Source organism: Chaetomium globosum, genomic scaffold, assembly GCF_000143365.1.
Source record: "Chaetomium globosum CBS 148.51 scaffold_1 genomic scaffold, whole genome shotgun sequence".
NCBI classification, from domain to species: Eukaryota; Fungi; Ascomycota; class Sordariomycetes; order Sordariales; family Chaetomiaceae; genus Chaetomium; species Chaetomium globosum.
Genome location: NT_165976.1, coordinates 331,791 through 349,384, shown reverse-complemented (window position 1 = coordinate 349,384; position 17,594 = coordinate 331,791). Strand labels below are relative to the sequence as shown.

The following is a 17,594-nucleotide window of genomic DNA, read 5'->3' as shown; positions in this document are numbered from 1 at the left end:
CACCCCCTCCCCCCCATCACCATCACCACCACCACCCCCATTACCACCAACCACAGTCACCTCCCCACCCCACTCCCCCCGCTTCCTCTCATCCCTCGTTAAAAACAACCACGCTCCTTCCCTCGGCCCCGGCCCTCAAAGGCGGGTTCTCCCCGGCCGGCATTCGCCAGGAAGGTCTCGTAAGTCTTGCGGCCCCATGACAAAGGTGTCGAACTCGGCGTAGAGAGGCGGCAAAGTCGATGGGTTGGGTCGGCGACGATCCAGGGGGTGGTGTGGTGCGGGGAGGGAGGGCGATGATGCCGTTGAGGGTGGGCGCGAGGTTGTAGCGGAGGAGGCGTGTCATTGTCTGGTTGTTTTTCGGGGTTTGTTTCTTTGGGGGTTGGGGTTGGGTTGGGTTGGTTTGGGAGATTTGGGTTTGGGAGGTGGGAAAGGGCGGGGAGGTATTCCAGGAGGGTGGGTGGTGTGGTGGAGTGGTATTTGAGGGTTTCGAGCATCCTTGACTGAGTGGATGAAATCACATCTCGGCACTGTTTTCCGCCGGGCGGTCGTGAACGGAGGAACAAACCCCAAAAGACTGCAGATCAAGACGGATTCGGAGGCCAAGACGGCGCTGATGCACCCCGTCTTACCGTTAGGGCCAAACGCCGACCTTGGCGCTTTGAACGTTGATAGAGGGACTTGGAGAAGAGGGGGAGTGTTCATCAGAGCCAGCATGATAAACAGGAAGTGGGAAACGGGAAAAAGGGACCAAGAAGCGAAAGAAAGAATGCAAAGAAAAATGGAAACGAGAAAGTGAAAAAAAGAAAAGAGAAAATGCAGAGGCATATTCCCAAATTGAAAACAGCCAGGCTTGCTTGGAGACCAAACTCGTTGTCCACGACGTCCCCAGCCTTGCGGTACTCTTCGCCGCGAGTACAAATGGATAAACACTCAGTCCTTAAGCTGCAGCAAAAGTGGCAGGGCTTCTTGCCATCGTCGTCAAGGCACCGTATGTGTAGAGGTCCGAGATCAGTTTGGTGGGTATGATGACTGACCGCGTCATCCAAGCACCGCATATAGGCACGGCGTTGGGGGATCCTCTCAGTGTTGGAGAACTCGCACAAGTGCGAGGAATCATGTGGTTTGTACTGGAGGTGATAAAATGCTCTGTTTCTCACTGGGAGAGAGCATCGTGATATTGAGAGTATATCTTGGCAACCAATGCGCCCCGCCCTTTCACATTGGTTGATTGATCTCCTGCCCCTGACTAACTAAAGAAGCTCAGCTTAAACCCAGAAGAATTCCGTCCCAACCCCAACATCCCATCACAACCTCTCATTCACCCACTTACTCTCCCACCTCACCCCACTCAGCCTAAACAACCTCGTAATCGGACACCTCCTCTCGACCTCACTCACAAACCTCTCCCACCTCTCCCCCTCCGCATCCGTCTGCACCCTCACCCTCAGCCTCACCCCCTCCCAATTCGGATTCCCCTCCGCCGCCCCCCTCACCAACACCGCCGTCGGCAAATCCGCCTCCACCTGCACCTCCCACTTCCCCAGCGAGATCCCATGGTCCCGCGCCACCACGTGGCCCGTCACCTGGTTGCACGAGCTCAGGCTGGCGAGCGAGTAGACCACGGGGGAGGGCGCGGAATCGCCCCCGCCAAGCAGCGGGTAGGTGTCGGCCGTGAAGGTGTAGGTCTTGCCCGGGACGGAGATGTGTTGGACCGTGCCGGTGCCGGTGCCGGAGACGCGGACGGGGAGCGTGTCGTTGGGGCGGGGGCGGGTGGTGCTGAAGGGGCGGGGGTACTGGGTGATGGTGGTGGTGGTGGTGGTGGTGATGAGGAGGGAGGGGCGGGTGGTGAGGTTGGTTGTTGTTAGGTGGCGGGTGGGGAGGGTGGTGAGGCGGAGGGTGCGGGACATTTTGAGGGTTGGTTGGTGGTGGTGGTGGTGTTGTTTGAGTTTGGTTGTTTTTTGGAGGGGGGGTTTGGGGGTGAGAGTGTGGTGGCAGTATTGTTTGGTGGCAGGATGTGAGATATATGGATACCGGAATGGAATTTGCTCTGAATTGGTAGTTTGGCGGACTTGAGTGACAAAGAGTTGTTCCAATCGCATCTTTATAGACAAAACCTTTGTTGATCGGCGGCTACGTTCTGGCGACATCACACGAGAATATGACGAATTTTGGCGCTCTTGGCGGCAAAATGCTATTGAAATCGCGTCGTTTGGGACTCTGTGGCCGAGAGCGGACGCAGCTAAGAATCATTGCGGGGGTGGCTGTTGACGGGGCATTCAAGCTGCATAGGCGTGACACCAGATTTATCATTTGACCGAGGGTGGACGGAGCTAAAAGTCTAAAACCGTGGGGGTTGGTCGACATGTTCCTTGGGGTACCAAATGATTTGAGGGCCGATGTGGTTCGAGCTTGCCAATTCACATTAAAAGCCGAAAAACAAAACGCAGCTCAGCCTGTCCTTTACGCTCAGCAGCCTCGCCTTTATTTTCTCAGCATCCTATTCCAGCCTCCATGTCGTGACAAGAACAAGAGGACGAATGATGAACTACCTACCTAAACAGCAAACCACCATAACATCACGGAGCACCAAGTCCAACCTCAAGCTGCCACTCCACCCTGTCCCAAATGTTCATGGCCCGAACGTTTGCCGGTTTTGTCCGACTCCTCAATTTTCTTGCGAAGGTGTCCCATGCACTTGGACTCGTGGCAAGTTTCGATGACGAATGGCTCGTCGTCCATACCGTAGTGATTCATGGCGGAGCTGTCACACCTCCAGGCATTGCGTGACTCCCGCATGGTACCCTGTTCGGGATCCTGTTCGTACACGCAGCGGAACAGCTGGGCAGCGGCTAGGACGTGGAACCGGCTCCATTTTGTGTTGTGCGCGCGGCGTTCATCGTTTTCCGGGGACGCGGTGGGAGTCCCTGGCTCGGTTATGTCTGGCGGGCTGCTGGTCTTGTTCTCGGGTATGGCGCTCTCTTTGGCGGCCGGGTTGGCGCTCTCAAATGACACTGCTCTTGCTATTAGCATTGTCTTCTGTGGCGCCTTTGACGACGCTAGGCTGGTGGTTGAAGTGAATCAACAAGGACGTCAAGCAGTTTAGCAAGATCAGTGTTGCTAAGATGACCAAGAGGACGACGATGCCGGTCAATGAAAAGGTCTGGATGTCCGGGCTCTGGATAACAAAGTTGCCCGCGCCTTCTCTGGGCTGTCCGTCGACCCCCTCGGCCACGTTGCCGTAGTTGTCGGGCTGCCCGAACATGACGGCGTCTGTGAAGATGTTTCTGGTCGCCACGTAGCTGGCTAGAATGAGCCGCTCCATGTCGGTGAACATGCTTGACGAACTTGCGTCGATGACGCCGTTGGGACTCGTTGTGCGCGACCTGAGCGCCGAGCTGCCGCTCGCACTGCCAAGTCGGACCAACATGGGCCCGCCCCTGAGGGTGGTTTCGAGGATGTCGAGAAGAACCGGCGGGATTTTGATCCCGGGGAAGTCTCTCAGAGCGACAACGGAGCCAACTGGTTGGCCGGCGTAGGTCCAGCTGTTCTTTTCGCGGCAAGAGAGAGCCGGCCGCCGACGTTTCATCTGGAACGCTGCGTTGTATATGAAAGCGTCACCCGGCTTCTCCCGGGGTTCCGTGGTTACCTGGACATAATAGTTTCAGCTGCTGGGGCCCTTTCCTTGTGCAGCATGTCGGAAAGAGAATTGTAAAGTCCTCGAGGAATCAAGGGGTAGAGAACACGGGCTGACATACCAGGGGTCGCTGCCGGCAGTGATGCTAGATCGCCAGGCAGAGTGTATCACGACGACATACAATACGAAATCGCCCGCTTCCAACTGCGCTTCGGCATTTGGGTGGTTGAGGAAGGTCGCCAACGGAGCATGTGCCGTGTCAAATTGTTGAGAAGGACAGATATAGAACTATTGGGGTCTTCCCAGGGCCGATATTCGTCGTAAAGGTCCAAATGATAATCGTCGTATGGGTCTGTGCTATTCTCGTCCTTGGTGTGGTCTATGACCCAGCCATATTCCGTCATGCAGTGGCCCTCCACCACCAGACCGAGGTCTGAACCGCCGGAGATACCCAGGTCCACCCCGGAGAGCGAGTATCTGTAGTCAATTCCAACGTTGGGCTCGCTGCCTGCCGAGGTGTCCAAGTCCTCTTTCTTCTCGATCGCGACCTTCTGTCGCAATGTGACGGCGGCAGCCTCGACGCTGCCCAGAGAGCGCATGACTGAGGGTGCACGCAGCCCAAAATCGCGCAGTAGGTCAGCGCTGGATAATGGCGCTGGAGTGGTGGGACAAAAGACGGCGCTCGGGCGCACGGGGGCGACGTTGCCGATCTGGACCAGTGACGGGGCGATGATACCCATGGCGATGCTCGACCCGAATACAGCCAGGGCTAAGAGACAGAAAATGAGCCCGTACCAAATATGGTTCCACCACCCGGCCCGCTTAGATTGGGCCTGGCGATATGTATATTTCAGCAATTCCTTGAAGGCGAACCAAGGGTCGTTGGAGTTCCAGATTACGACGGCGGCGACGTATCTGTGACGTGTGGACTTCGGGACCGCGAGCACAGCAATGAACGAGATAAAGTTCCAAAGACAGAGGAAGGACACGGTAACCACGATGGAGAGAGCGGCAGCTACAAGGGTGGAGCTGTTACCCGTGAATGACACGGCCCATCTGTCTCCTATGTCGCTGGGCATCGAAAAGGGGGTTACCAGGAGATAGGAAAAGTCTGGCGGTGGAGTATAGACGTCTGCCATGTTTCCGAGTTTACCAGCGTTTTCCCTTCGCGTACTATGAGGCACTGTGAGTCTGTGAGTACCTAGTTGACGGCGGGGGTAGGTTAGCAACTTAGCCCCCGAGTAGATTTGCTCGTGAACGTACATGTACCCGGCGTTGAGGTTTGGGAGGATGAGACTGATGGGGAATGAGAGAGCTTACAGCGTTTGTAGCCACGGAAGGAGAGCTTAATTAAGTGATCCTCTGCGGAGAGAAGACAGTTATGCTAAACTAGATACCTACACGTAAGAGCCGCATCGACAGCCTCAGATTTGCCACGAACTAATCATTTCAAGTCTGTCGTTAATCACATGCCGTGATGGAGATCACATTAGGTTCTTTGCAGCCCAGCTGCGGCTCAACCAGGCGGGTAGCCAGACGGCGACCAGCCGGTGACTAAACGAAGCAAGCCACTTTCTTCTTGTGTAACTTCCTGACCTGGCCGCATTTACTAATACGGTGTGGATAGCCATCGCATTGATGGGATTGGATTCATGCCAATAAGCCCCGCCGAAAAGCTCCCAATGTTATTCTGACACACATTTCACCACTCAACTTGCATTGAGCTGAAAGGGATACGTCGATCACGACATTAGTACCCGATGACCCGATGTTGCTCGCTGCTGTGGTCAAGTGCAGATGGAACCCCGATTAGAGCGGCCATGTCTTGACATCGCCGACTCGGTTCGAACAGACATGAAGATCACTTCCCCGTGCAACTTCACCATGCTAGATACAAACCATCCCGCGACTCGTGATTATCATTTGATGTAATCTGGCGCGTGAGGCGGCTCAACATCTAAACCTAGATCCTTTTACCTTGCCAGCTTCGACACTTGAAGCCCGTCACATTTGCTGGCTATTGTAACTTCATGTCAAGTCCCTACTGGATACTTCCGCCCTCACCACTGGTCACATCACACACATGTGCAGAGAGCCTCGTTGGGTCGCTATGCGAGATGCCGAACGCCCGAGATAACAAGGGCTGGGCCAAGTCGAGACAGGGACGCCGAGAGCGATCCCGGACGCACCCGCCCGACTTCTCTTGTAGAAGCTTGTAGTTAAAACTTTACCAATGCTCATGCCGAGATCATTCTCTGTCTTCTCCCAGCTATCCCTTTTTTTTTCACCTTGCCCTCAGCCGTAACCACTTTTCCCTAGTTGATAACAGCCCGGTCTCATCGTTTATTCTGCAACCATGCTCGGACAACACGTCATCAGTGTCGTCGCCATCTTTGCCGCGTTGACCAGTGGACAGACTTTGGTCAGCGTACTCGAGGACAACGGTTTCTCTGAATATGCAGCTCTGATTCAGGGAGATCCCTCCATCGAGGCGGCTTCAGACCTTATCGTATACGCTCCCACGGACGCCGCCCTCGTGGCCAACAATGAGACCCTCAACCGTCGCGTTACGGCTGAAGGCCGCAAAAATATCAGGGCGAGCCTCGCTTGCGTGAGGCGCTCTGCCTTTCGGCCCCGGCCGCCCCCTAAGAGGGCACAAACGTGGGGCAACAGTACGAGGCCCGTCAGATACAGGAAGGAGGTTCCTTCTGGATCCGCCTTCATGTCCTTGCTGAGCGACCCGGAATTTGTCAACTTGGGACCGGGAGTCAACCAAAGCATCGTCGAGAAACACCCGGGTTCTTCGGAGTTACCTGTCGTATTCTCCGGCCTGGGAGAAACCATTAAAGTTACAGGCAATGACATTGCATTTGACCGGGGCGTCATCCGTCCCACCGATGGGTTGGTCTAATCTTTTCCTACCCTTCCCGAACTCTGCGCTTCGCACATCAACTTTATCACTCCCTGCCAGCGGTAGCATTTAGTAATCCAAACAAAACAGACTCCCTACCCTGCCCGAGACCGCTTCCAAGACGCTCCCCTTCCTTGGCGTCAGCACCTTCTTCGACGCGCTCAACCAGACGGGCGTCCTCGCCGAGCTGGACACACGTCGCGGCCCCATCACGATCCTCGCCCCGGACGACAACGCCTTCAAGGGCAAGGCCTTCACCCACGACCAGCTCACCGCCCTCGTCCGACGGCACGTCCTGGTCGACTACTTTGCCTACACCCCGCTGCTCGAGGACCACCAAGTCTATCCCACGCTGGGCGGCGGCGAGGTTGTGGTCGCGGTCAATAACAAGGGCGCCGCCTCCCTGGGCGGCGCTGGCATCCTGGCTGGGGATGCCATCATAACCAACGGGGTGGTACACACCATTGACAAGGTGAGGTTGCTGCGCTTTACCTACTACCTACCTGACCTACCCCAACGACATCTTGACTCTCTTCCTGATGAGCCCAACAAGCCGTGTATCATGGTATTGATGGGGACGTCTTGACACAGATTATCGACGCGGCGGGCTCGCCCCCTCCTCTTGTCACGGGCGGCGCAAACAGCATGACGGGACAGTCCTGGAAAGCTCTGGTCGCCAGTGCTGTGGGAGTCGTGCTGGCTGCGGGATTCCTGGCTTGAGGATACTTCAGGGGCAGCTCTCCGCTCAAGCGGGCAAAAAACACCCTCAAGGTTTGAAGAGGTGGGATGGGTTTGAAGGAGAAAATGCGAGGCAGGATGGTAATGATTTGGTCTAGTTGTGGTTATGATACTCTCATTGGCTTCGCTTTGTTCTAGATTCCCTTTGTCTTGGTAACTATGATTGATATTCGGATTTTGTTTAGATATTCTGTGTTCTCTCGTACGCCGTCTCTTGGGCCGTGGAACTACATTACTGTTGCGTCCCTGAAAAAGAATAAACCGTGAGGTGATACCAGGCGCCAAAGCCTTGTCCTGAAAGAAGAGAATGGGCCCGCAGGCAAAACAAAACCCCATGAGCGGTTTCGGAGTTTCTTCCAGCAGCTGCTGAAACCCGGGGACAGGAGATGGCACGCGTACCTCGCGTAGTTTCGTCACTACAGTAAAGTAGGTAATGTAGCCTTGTTGGGCTGCATGCGTGGTGACAAGGGGAGCGCCACGTCGGAGCCTCGGTGCGCCTGAGCAATGTCGACCTAGCCACTGAACACCCTTTCCGTCACCGGGCAGTGAGGCCATCTGCAGCTGTGGCCCCTTATCACGGACAATGAGAGTTTACCCAAGGACCGCCGCACAAGGAAGATGCATTCGACAAGGAGCGGGCGCCAATGGTAACTTGTCCGGCCCTGTTCAATTTCCTGAGGATGTGATGAATAGAGCTGTCTGACGGTTCGTGCTGGACCTTTGGCATGATCCCTGGGTGAGAGGCTCTGCGTCGTGTTTACTCGCACCAACGCACCAGCGCATCAGCCTGGTTGTGGGTGTATTGCTTCGGCTCGCACATCTTGAATGGCTCTGACTCGTTGGAAGCCATGCATAGGGGAAGCATGAAGCACACCCCCGATAGCCAATCGTTCCGCTACCCAACCAATGACGGGGAAGTAGGACGTTGCAGCCTCCAGAGAGGGCTGGCCAGGGTGAAGACGAGGTTATCACCGCTGGCAATGCCTTATTGCGATGCTGATAAACGAAAGACAAGTCGCCAGGGTTACAAAGTGTAGAGCGGTGAATTCGTGAGAAACATCCCGTTACCCAGGAGACTATGGCAATCTCGTCTCTGCCTGGCGCACTGAAGATGGCCTCGGTTTGCATCACGATGGTTCCCAATTTCGTTGGCGGGTACTTGGCCCGGGTCATCCTCATACTGGAATCTTCAATAAGGTATCCTAGGTCTCAGCAAGTGGTGGAAATACCACGCAGTACTGGCAGCGCAGGCCGGCAAGAACAGTCGAGTAGAAGAGGTAGACAGGGATCTTACAGAGCCTTGTGCGCCGTCGGCCACCTCGGTTATGTGCTCCGGTGATATTCACAGAATAAAGCGGTAGCGCGATGGCCGCGTTGACTTTCTTGAACCAAGGGCGGAGATGCTGAATGCATGGTCCAAATTCCGACCCAATAGGACCCTCGCATCAACCAGCTGAGACATCACGGCATGACCTGGTCCAATCTGATAACAGGTAACCACCTGCGGGTATTTTGAGACGTAAAACAATGGGAGATGAATGGCCCGCTTACGGGGGCGGCTCAAGCAAGATGGGGGTCAGGAAATATGGTTTTACATTGGGTTGCGACAGATAGGCAATCCTCAGAGCCTCAGGACAGGCCATCCCGGCATTCTAATGCGGAACACTGGACGAGGGATGCAGGGAATCCCTAGAGCCTTATCTGAGAATCTCCGCGGGCCTCTTGGTCACCAAGCATTGGAACAGGTATTGTGGTAGCTAGGAAGATGAATGGGGTCACGACAATACAGTGTCTAGCGAGGCATCCAACGCAAAGTCTGTAGCAACTGTGATCCTGCTATCTGTCGTTGCACTCAAGAGCGGGCAGAGCAATAAAAGAAAATAGGCTCATGGATGCGGCCTTTTTTCATGATACGGTATGGTTCCCTAGGTAGAGACCACATGGGCCGGTTTTACGTCGGTAATCATGCGGCTTGAACTCAAACCGGACTCCACGCTTGTGACGAACTGTAGTTGTGATTGCTAACTGGAGAACTCCCAGAGCTCTCCAGTACGAGTGACTATATACTATCTAGTATCACCACTCTGTTGGTGATAATCGCCCATTATCACTGACAACCAGTGATAATCGTCCATTATCACTGACAACTAGTGATAATCCAGTTCTTATTGGTCCTTAAGCGATTGGCTGCCGGCGTCCTGCGCTGTCGGCTGTGGCCGCCCTGGCCGCCTCGGGGTCATTCCGTGACAACGCTCTTCCAGCCGTTCCCCCATCTCACAAACCTCGGCCGCAGTCCACCAGTAGCGCCAATTTACATTATCATTGCCCGCGTCCAAACACAACAATTTCAATTTGGGCGCGTGGGTGAGAAAGGCGTCCAGGGCTTCTTGGGTGGTAAAATGAGGTATTGCCAACACCTCGGGGCCGATCATCTCACACCGGAATGTTTCCAAATTTGGACAAGTAGACAAGACCTTGACCAGCGTGGGGCGGTCGAAGATGCTACCGTGGAAATCGAGGCTGGTCAGGTTGGGGAAGGCCACGTTTTCCAGTCCGTTGTCCAGTTTGTTGTCCGGTCCGTTGTCCACTCCGTTGTACAGTCCGTTGTCCTCTCACTCGCACACGGCGGTGACCATGTAGAAGATGGCATGGGTGGTGTTTGGTGCGGCGTAGAAGAGGGCCGCTAAGTGTTCCAGACTGATGAACCCACCTATCCCAGAAAAGTCCTCCCTGTCGGTAGGTGCCCAGTTGTTGTGGCTGAGTGATATGCGGCGCAGATGCGGCATGGAGCGGGGGCCGCAGAATTGGAAAGCCTTGTAACACGAATGACGGACGACGCCTGTCAGGACTGGCAGGTTTGGGCACAAGCTGGATAGAATGCGAATGTGTGTGAGCACACAGGAAGACGATACCAATGTGAAACTAACAACAGGAAGCGATGCCACTGCGTGGGTTAAGCCCACGCAGGGCGGGGCCGGGCGGTCTGGAAAGGTGGGCCCGGAATGCCGGCGCCCGCAACAGAATGCGTTTGTTTATCCCACCTGTCGGTCTGCGTCTCCAGGGGAACATCGCTAAGGGGGGGCATGGCTTCATGACGGGCGTGTTCTGGGAGGGCGTCCAGTTGAATCTTATGAAGGGATTTCTTGTAATAATCTACTACCTGGGGAAGACAGTCGTCTTCGTCCAAGGTCTGGTAGGGGCCGACGTGCATACTCCTAATGGCCCGCGCAAAGTCGTTGCGGTCAAGGAGGGTGCGGGCAAGAAGCCACCATCGTCGGCCATTAACGCAGTGGTAGAGGTGCCGTGCGGCGACGTGGTTGAATGTTTGGCATGTCAAACAAAGTGATGCGAGGGGCGAGATTCGCCTGCAGTCAGCCGGATGAAGTGCTAGGGAGTAATAACAGCTGGTGCCGTTGCAGCATCGCCTGTCGATTGGGGTGCAATGGACACAGAAGTCTGCCACGATTTTGTCGAGAAGTTCGACGGGAAGGTCATACAGATGAACCATGACGGCCAGCAAAGGCAAAGCAAGGCCCGCCGTGTGTAGTGGCCAAATATGGGGTCGAAGTTAAAAGGCTCTGCTGAACTCAACTGTGTGGTTTCAGGTTTGGAGCCTGTCGGCCGTCTATGTTTTGTGAACCTTGACACCTCAAGGTCCCCTTAAATTCCCTGGCCGAGGTCAAGTTGAAGTAAGCCCTGGGTTGACCCCCATAGCAAAAAGGAACAGTTCAATTAGTTGTACCCAGATCAGTTGAATCGATCCAGTTCAATTCTTAGTTGTCCCTAGTTCAGTTCCATGTCACCTTGTTCAACTACCTCCCTAATCGCATCAACATCATCACGTTTCTATGCCCGATATGCCATTTCCAAGTGACGCCTTGCCCGCCGGGTGTCAGGGCGGTCAAATTTTGGATTATCGATCTTCCGGACTACTGTTTCGGTGTTAATAATGACGGCTGCCGGGACCGATAATAGACGTAGAATAAAGGGGCTTACGCTGTGTAAAGGTGTCTCTCGTCCGCCTTTGGTACCACCACCCAATGAAGCTCACGCAAGTCATGAAAACGATGGCTGTAATGGCGCATGGCGCCCAGTGTACTAGCCATGCACCCTTCGTTAGCCCCTTCACTTTGCGTTGTTCGGTTGATGCTGACTCCCGAGTCCCAAGTTGTATGGGTTGAGCGAAAAGAGGGTAGAAAGCAGAAGTACTTGACTCACCGATTGAGTTCCTGATCATCTCCTCGCTGTTGGTCGACAATATTGCCATCGGCTTCCGGTCCGTTGGCGCCAGCCAATATTGGACGTTGATGTAGCACATGGCAGTACGGTACACACCTGAGAGGTAGGTCAATGACCACCCGTACAAAGAAAACAAAGGGAAAACGGAAAGATTAGAGTACCCATAATCTGCATCAGCGTGCCGCCCAGGCTAGAAAAGACAGCCCCGAGGCCGAATACGACAACAAGGAAATAGTACATCCCGCACCACACCGCGCGGAACGACCACAACTCGCCAGATCGAACCACCTCCCACGCCGTCCTCCTCCGCCCATCCGCGCCAAGCAGCCACTTGACCGAGGTCGGGTTATAAAACCCCCTCGCATCAAGCCACCCACCCCTACGAAAAAAATCCAGCGGATGGAAACCACGCCGCCGGCCCCCACCACCACCACCATGAACATCATCACCACCACCACCCACCCCAACCCGCGCCCCCACCGCCGGCGGCGCCCCCGCATACGCCCACAGCCATAGCGCGACCTGCGCGGCCTGCATGCAAAAGTACACGGTAAAGGTCAGCGAGCGGCACGACAGCCCCGTCTGGGGCGTGAAGAAGGCGGTCAAGAAGGCCAGCACGAAGGGCACCCCCAGCAGCAGGAAGGTCAGCGAGAGGACCAGGAACCAGTCGAGCGGGGAGAGGTTGGTTTTGGCGTGTAGGTCGTCCAGGTCGTCGTTGGCGTCGGTGGCGGCGTCGTTGGTGGTGGTGTGTTGTCCGCCGTGGTAGGTGCGCAGGAGTTGGTTGATCCATTGTTTTTTGGTGTGTCCGCGCTGCCATTGCCAGGCGACTTTGTAGCAGCTGGGGTAGACGAGCTCGAAGCGGAGGAGGCCGAAGAGGAGCGCGGTGGAGTCGCGGTCGGGTTGGTGGTCTTCGCGTTCTGTGGCGAAGACGCCTTCGAGGATGTTGGGATTGTTGCCCGCGAGTAGGAGGCTGCTGACGATGGCGATGTGCGGAATGATCATGTACCAGGACCCGAAGGCGATTGCTTCCGCGATGTCCTCGTCCCCGAGGTGCTCCAGGCTGGAAAGGAACGCGAAGAGGAAGCCCCCGAGGAAGAAGATCACGGGTGCTCCTACTACGGAGCCGAATGAGTATTGGCACTGCAGCATGGTTCGTAGTCGGGTCTTGGTCCGCGCGATGTGGCCTTTGGTTTCGAGTGTCCACGGCCGGGCGGGTCCTTCGTGTTGACTGTCGTCGCAGTCTCTCGCGCCGCATACACGGCGGGGGTACTGGCACGGCGATTCCTGTCGGATGTCGTCGTCGTCGTCGTAGAGACGGAGGTCGTAAAGCAGAACTTCCATGTGTCGCCAGGGGGAGGCAGCCATGTGGGCGGTCGGTCTCCGGCGGATGGTGGGTACCTCGCTGGTGGTGGTGCCCGGCCGCGGAGAGTGCAAGTTACAAGGGGCGAGATGCTGCCGCGGCCCGAGGGCCGTCATCGTAGTCATCATTGCTCGATGCGTTGCGTCGGTCTCCGAGGACGGCGTCGTGGCTCCGCCCGAGGTTGGTGTTCTAGGGACGAGGAGGTCCGGCCGCGTTTCCATTAGCGGCTGGCCATTGTGGGTAAGGATCTCAAGTGCACCGATAGGCGTGTCCGGTGGCTTGTCGCGTCCCCGAGGAATAGGGTTCGCCACCATGTCCGGGCTGGCGCCAGCAGTCACCGGCAGAGGCAGTGACTGGGCCGTGGAGCCAAGCTTCTGGTGAGAGTTGGAATCCGGCTCGAGGGCTAGGTCAAGATTGCCGATCAGGACGAGCATTAGACAGCGGCAGCGCATGTCCAGAGTCATCTCTGTCTGGATCTTCTCCTTTAGAAAGTCGAGCACTCGATTGTCAAGCATGGCTTCGTAGAGACCGCTAAGGATCATGGGCCCGGCGAAGGCAAAGCATATGCTGAGCCAGATGGTGGTATCGAGCAAAACGATGAAGCCCGCGGCGAGCGCGCCCAAAAGTGCCGGCACGTAGCTCTTGACGCCAGCCAAGTCAGCGACGAAGAACGAACTCGACGTAAGTTAGCACCAATTCCCCGGAAAGCCTGTCTCGCTCTCCCACATCATCCTCCCCACGGATGGACGGCTCTCCCTTCTCACATACCTAAAGACATGGAGCTTCCGCCTCCTAGGCACGGACAAGCAGAATATGACGGCAGGCAGCAGGAAGCCGGACAGGGAATGGAGCCACGCATTCAGGTTGGTCTGGCTGCTGAGTTCCCAACCGGGGCACTGCTCGACCAGGAAGCTGTACCCGATGGCCACGACCGGCGCGCCCAAGGGATCGCCGTTGTACTTAGCGCTGCAGGGGAACTGGCTGCGCGCCGCTGCGCTCTGCAGGTCGGCGAGGCTGCGGGCGCCAATGATAGAGCGTGAACTGTTCCGGATCACGACGGTACCGTTGTCGGTAACGCCCAGGGCGTCCTCGAAGGCCTTGAGGCAGCACCAGGAGAAGTTCTGCCCTCCTAGGTAGGGATTACCCCTTGGTCTTTGGCTCTCGAGGTTGTGGAGCTGCCAGAAAAGGTCCGAGAAAGTGGTGTCGTTGGGGGATGACAAGCTGGCGTTTTGGCCTCGGACCTGAGAGAGAAGTAGGCAGATCAAGGGATAAATTGAGAGGAAGAAGTTCATGGCGCAACTCCGGGCTAACCAAAGGAAAGTAGTGGTTCTGAAGGAATGGACGTTGGTAGAATAACCTTTTTGAGAAATACCACCCCGCACGCGACTGACGCGACCGAGCGGCCAACTGCATTGGGGCGTCAGTGAAGGCGCCCAAAACTAAAAGAGGGTGTGCTGGGCCCCGTGTGCTGCAGGCGCTGCAATAGTGCCGCGAGGCTGAGGCTACCGGGGCCGCGGAGGCCAACGAACGGTCGGACTGGGTTACACAAAGGCGGATGTTGCGTTACTAATATGTCCGATCGACAGTGTGGCTTGCCCAGCTGCCCGTTGACTCGGTGCTACCTCAACTTAGGTAGGCAAGGTGCCCGAGATTACACTATGGAAGGCCACCACCAAAACGACGCCTCCCAACCGGAACGGCTTTAGGCTGTTGGCCCAGGTTAAGTTTCTTCTCTCTTCTATTTGCTTGACATTGTTATTATTCATACTCCGCTATGCCCTAGGACGTACCGGACCCTCAGCTATTTAGACTAGTGTACAGGAAAACCGTGCCCTCCCGGGCCGGGTGAAAAACCCATACCAACATTGCTTGACATTGTATTTGTTGCTTTAGTATGATTTGTCAGAACAAGCCCAGAGCGGCTTGCGCCTAGGACCTGGGTCACGTGACCCGGGGGGCCAACCAAATTACTGGTCGCCAGAAAATTAGACCAGTTCAACAAGTTGAACAAGAACAACGAACAACAAGCACTGCAATTGACAGCCATCAACACCCTCTACTCCGTTCCTTTTGACCCAAGCCTTCAGTGATCTGCTCAATGCCTTGAAATACCGCTGGTTCCAACATGATTCCCTTATAGTAATCGTCTCATATCCCCCGACTTGAAGACTCCGGCTTTTGTTCCCCCTAATAAGGAGACGCAACTCAAACCAGGCATGTGTCTCGCACAGAAAGACGATGCCCGGCATCACGCAAGTGGGCTTCCTCAAATAACAACGCGAGTTGTTGCAGATGGCGGCCTGCCACTGATAGTCCGTTATTACACTGTTCATATTGCTGGCACCCTACCCCGGTGGCTTTTAAACATCTAGTTTTGATCTTGTTGCCTTTTCATCCCTGTGTTGCTATGTAGGTACCTATCCGAACGCCGTAGTAATCAAGGCCGTGGCCAAAACAAACGCTCCCCATAACATGAACTGGTACATCGTCAACCAAGGTGGCCTAGACTCGGCTAGGCTTGGCCGTGGCATGGCCATCCTCGTGCGCTTGGTGCTTCGAACCCCAAGACCTTCCTAGCCTTCTCGCTCTTCTCGCCTCGAACCTCCTGGTTCGCAGCATGTTATATATCAATGTCATCGCAAAGACGATCATGAAAGCTAGGACAGCCCCCATCGGGCCGAGAATCGAAAACACGGCGAAGCCGTAGCTGGCTGCCTGAAATGTGTCGTCCTCGGCCAGCTTAGTAGTCCCCAGGCCGACCTGCATTGCCGACAGAATCAAAAGAATGTATGCCGTGCCGGCGATGATAAGCGCCGAGCTGTAGCGGTAGAAACTCCCAAAACTCGTCCACGTCGCCAAGTATCCCCTCGAAAAGGGCCCCCTCAACACTACCTCGATCAAGTTCAGCCTATTCAGCCTCAACTCTCCGTAGATAAACCGCTCCGCCACATCGCTCCACATATTCTCCTGGCTCTTATGCAGCACCTCACGCACGAACTTCCGCCAGCACGACCACGTCACCTGGCTCGGGATCAACCCCTTCTCAGCCGCAATCCGGAAATCGCTCTCATGGGCAACCAGCGCCACGTAGCCCAACAAGAAACCCATCGCGCACTGCCGCAGGCGCCGTCGGTCGCACAACGGCCCCATATCGCCCCCGCCGCTGCCGCTGCTCTCCTGCGGCGAGCACAGCGCGCCCGTTTCGGACAGCTCGCGTTCTAGCGTGGTCTCGGGTTGTTTGGTTGCTGTTGTCTTTTCTGGCCCACGGCTCGCGTGGTGGTGGTGGTGGTGGTGGCATCGGCAGGTGAGATGGCCTCGCCAGAAGTCGGGGTTCATCAGGTAGCGCGGCAGGGGCTTGATGAAGATGCGCCCGCCGCCCCAGACGAGGTGGAGGTCGATGCGTTCGCTGACGAAGATCTCGCGGCCGAGGAGGAGCTGGTGGTGCAGGGGGCGTGGGGGGACTGGGCGGCCGGCGAGCCATAGGAAACGCATTCGTCGATGAAGCCGTTTCGGTTCTAGCTCTTGTGTTAAGAGGTCTAGGGGTGGAGTGCTGTGTGATGCGTGCAGGTCATCGTCGACGCGGTATGAGGCTGGGAACTGGTCCCAGAGTATCTTTTCAGGGGGTGTGTCGGGTTCTAGCTGGCCGTTTGTTTTTGGTTCGAGCAAGGTGGTGCTTGTGAACGGCACAGACTTCAACACGGTACACGGCGAGCATCCCTGAGGTTAGCCTATAACTTACTGACAGAATCACCTGCGTAAATAGAAAGCAACTCACGCGCGTCGTGTATTTTCGGCCATTTTGGCCGAAAATGGTCACTCTATTTGTGGTTATGGAGTTATCCGGTTGTGCTAGACCACAGCTGTCCTACAGTTCGTGTGACAGCGACACTGGCTTCGGTATTTTAGGCAATCAAATCGGAGGGAGGGGCGCTTCAGAAATAATTTTAAGCTGCGGCTCTATTAAAGTGTCGGCATGGGGAGGGTTGCATCCATGCATGCCGCTTACCAGAAGCAGTAGGAAGAAGTGAGACAAATCTGCATGGGTGGCTCGCCTCCCTTTGCAGTCATGCTGTCTGACACCCTGTGCCACGCTCATGGTCCATCCCCAGTTCTCAGCCCCAGGCAGCATATTTCCCCCTTTCGCGACTGGCTGACAAAGCGCCACCCCCCCCCCAGGAATCATCTAGGCCGCATGCAACTGACGAAGCCTTGCGCATAGAGTTGGGCACATGTCCGGGGCCTTCGGGCCTCGACCTAAAAGTGATCATGTCCCACCCTGTATGAACCGGTTTAAGTGAGGGGCTTCGATTTCACACCCAAGTATAAAGTGGCTGTCAAGAGCTATCCCAGAAATACCTTGTCTCGTTTCGTAACAACGCACAAGGCTGTTTCAACAAAGGGACCCGAGATGGCGGCAATCGGTTCTCAGGGGCTAGAAATTCTAGCTCCCAGCGACTACTCAAACAAGAAGGGAACCGCCGAGATAGACATCATTGCGGTGCCCGGTCTCGGCGCAAGTCCTTCCAAAAGCTTCGGCTCTGAGACACCACGGGGCTTCAACTGGCTCACGGATGAGCGGGAAGGTATCCGCTCCGACATCCCCAAGTCACGGGTGCTGCTCTACCACTACGATTCACGCTGGCTTGGTGCCCAGGCCAAGGAGCAGAGCCATTTACAATGTCGCCATCATGCTGCTTGAGAGCATTGTGAGA

The 17,594-nt window shown here is 55.8% G+C and overlaps 6 protein-coding genes across 6 annotated transcripts in view; 2 read left to right on the top strand and 4 right to left on the bottom strand.

Annotated features, from left to right (window-relative positions):
* Positions 1–1,304: 1,304 nt before the first annotated feature.
* CHGG_00109 (uncharacterized protein) lies at positions 1,305–1,907 on the bottom strand (the record flags this gene model as incomplete). Its single annotated transcript, XM_001219329.1, has 1 exon — positions 1,305–1,907. The coding sequence occupies one exon, from the start codon at positions 1,905–1,907 to the stop codon at positions 1,305–1,307; it is 603 nt and encodes a 200-aa protein (XP_001219330.1).
* Positions 1,908–2,598: 691 nt separating this feature from the next.
* CHGG_00108 (uncharacterized protein) lies at positions 2,599–4,374 on the bottom strand (the record flags this gene model as incomplete). Its single annotated transcript, XM_001219328.1, has 4 exons — positions 2,599–3,061; positions 3,261–3,594; positions 3,756–3,779; positions 3,924–4,374. 4 exons carry the CDS (start codon positions 4,372–4,374, stop codon positions 2,599–2,601), a joined length of 1,272 nt encoding a protein of 423 aa, XP_001219329.1.
* Positions 4,375–5,990: 1,616 nt separating this feature from the next.
* Positions 5,991–7,265, top strand: CHGG_00107 (uncharacterized protein; the record flags this gene model as incomplete). Its single annotated transcript, XM_001219327.1, has 3 exons — positions 5,991–6,535; positions 6,636–7,017; positions 7,137–7,265. 3 exons carry the CDS (start codon positions 5,991–5,993, stop codon positions 7,263–7,265), a joined length of 1,056 nt encoding a protein of 351 aa, XP_001219328.1.
* Positions 7,266–9,895: 2,630 nt separating this feature from the next.
* CHGG_00106 (uncharacterized protein) lies at positions 9,896–14,174 on the bottom strand (the record flags this gene model as incomplete). Its single annotated transcript, XM_001219326.1, has 5 exons — positions 9,896–10,151; positions 10,325–10,708; positions 11,502–11,618; positions 11,761–13,557; positions 13,651–14,174. 5 exons carry the CDS (start codon positions 14,172–14,174, stop codon positions 9,896–9,898), a joined length of 3,078 nt encoding a protein of 1,025 aa, XP_001219327.1.
* Positions 14,175–15,384: 1,210 nt separating this feature from the next.
* Positions 15,385–16,680, bottom strand: CHGG_00105 (uncharacterized protein; the record flags this gene model as incomplete). Its single annotated transcript, XM_001219325.1, has 2 exons — positions 15,385–16,432; positions 16,658–16,680. 2 exons carry the CDS (start codon positions 16,678–16,680, stop codon positions 15,385–15,387), a joined length of 1,071 nt encoding a protein of 356 aa, XP_001219326.1.
* A 610-nt stretch (positions 16,681–17,290) lies between these two features.
* The window catches only part of CHGG_00104 (uncharacterized protein), a gene marked incomplete at both ends in the record, with an annotated part of 5,812 nt that continues 5,508 nt past the window's right edge, over positions 17,291–17,594 (top strand). The window contains one exon of the mRNA XM_001219324.1: positions 17,291–17,494. Within this exon, the coding sequence (XP_001219325.1) occupies positions 17,291–17,494 (204 nt within the window). The remainder of the gene's footprint in view (positions 17,495–17,594) is intronic.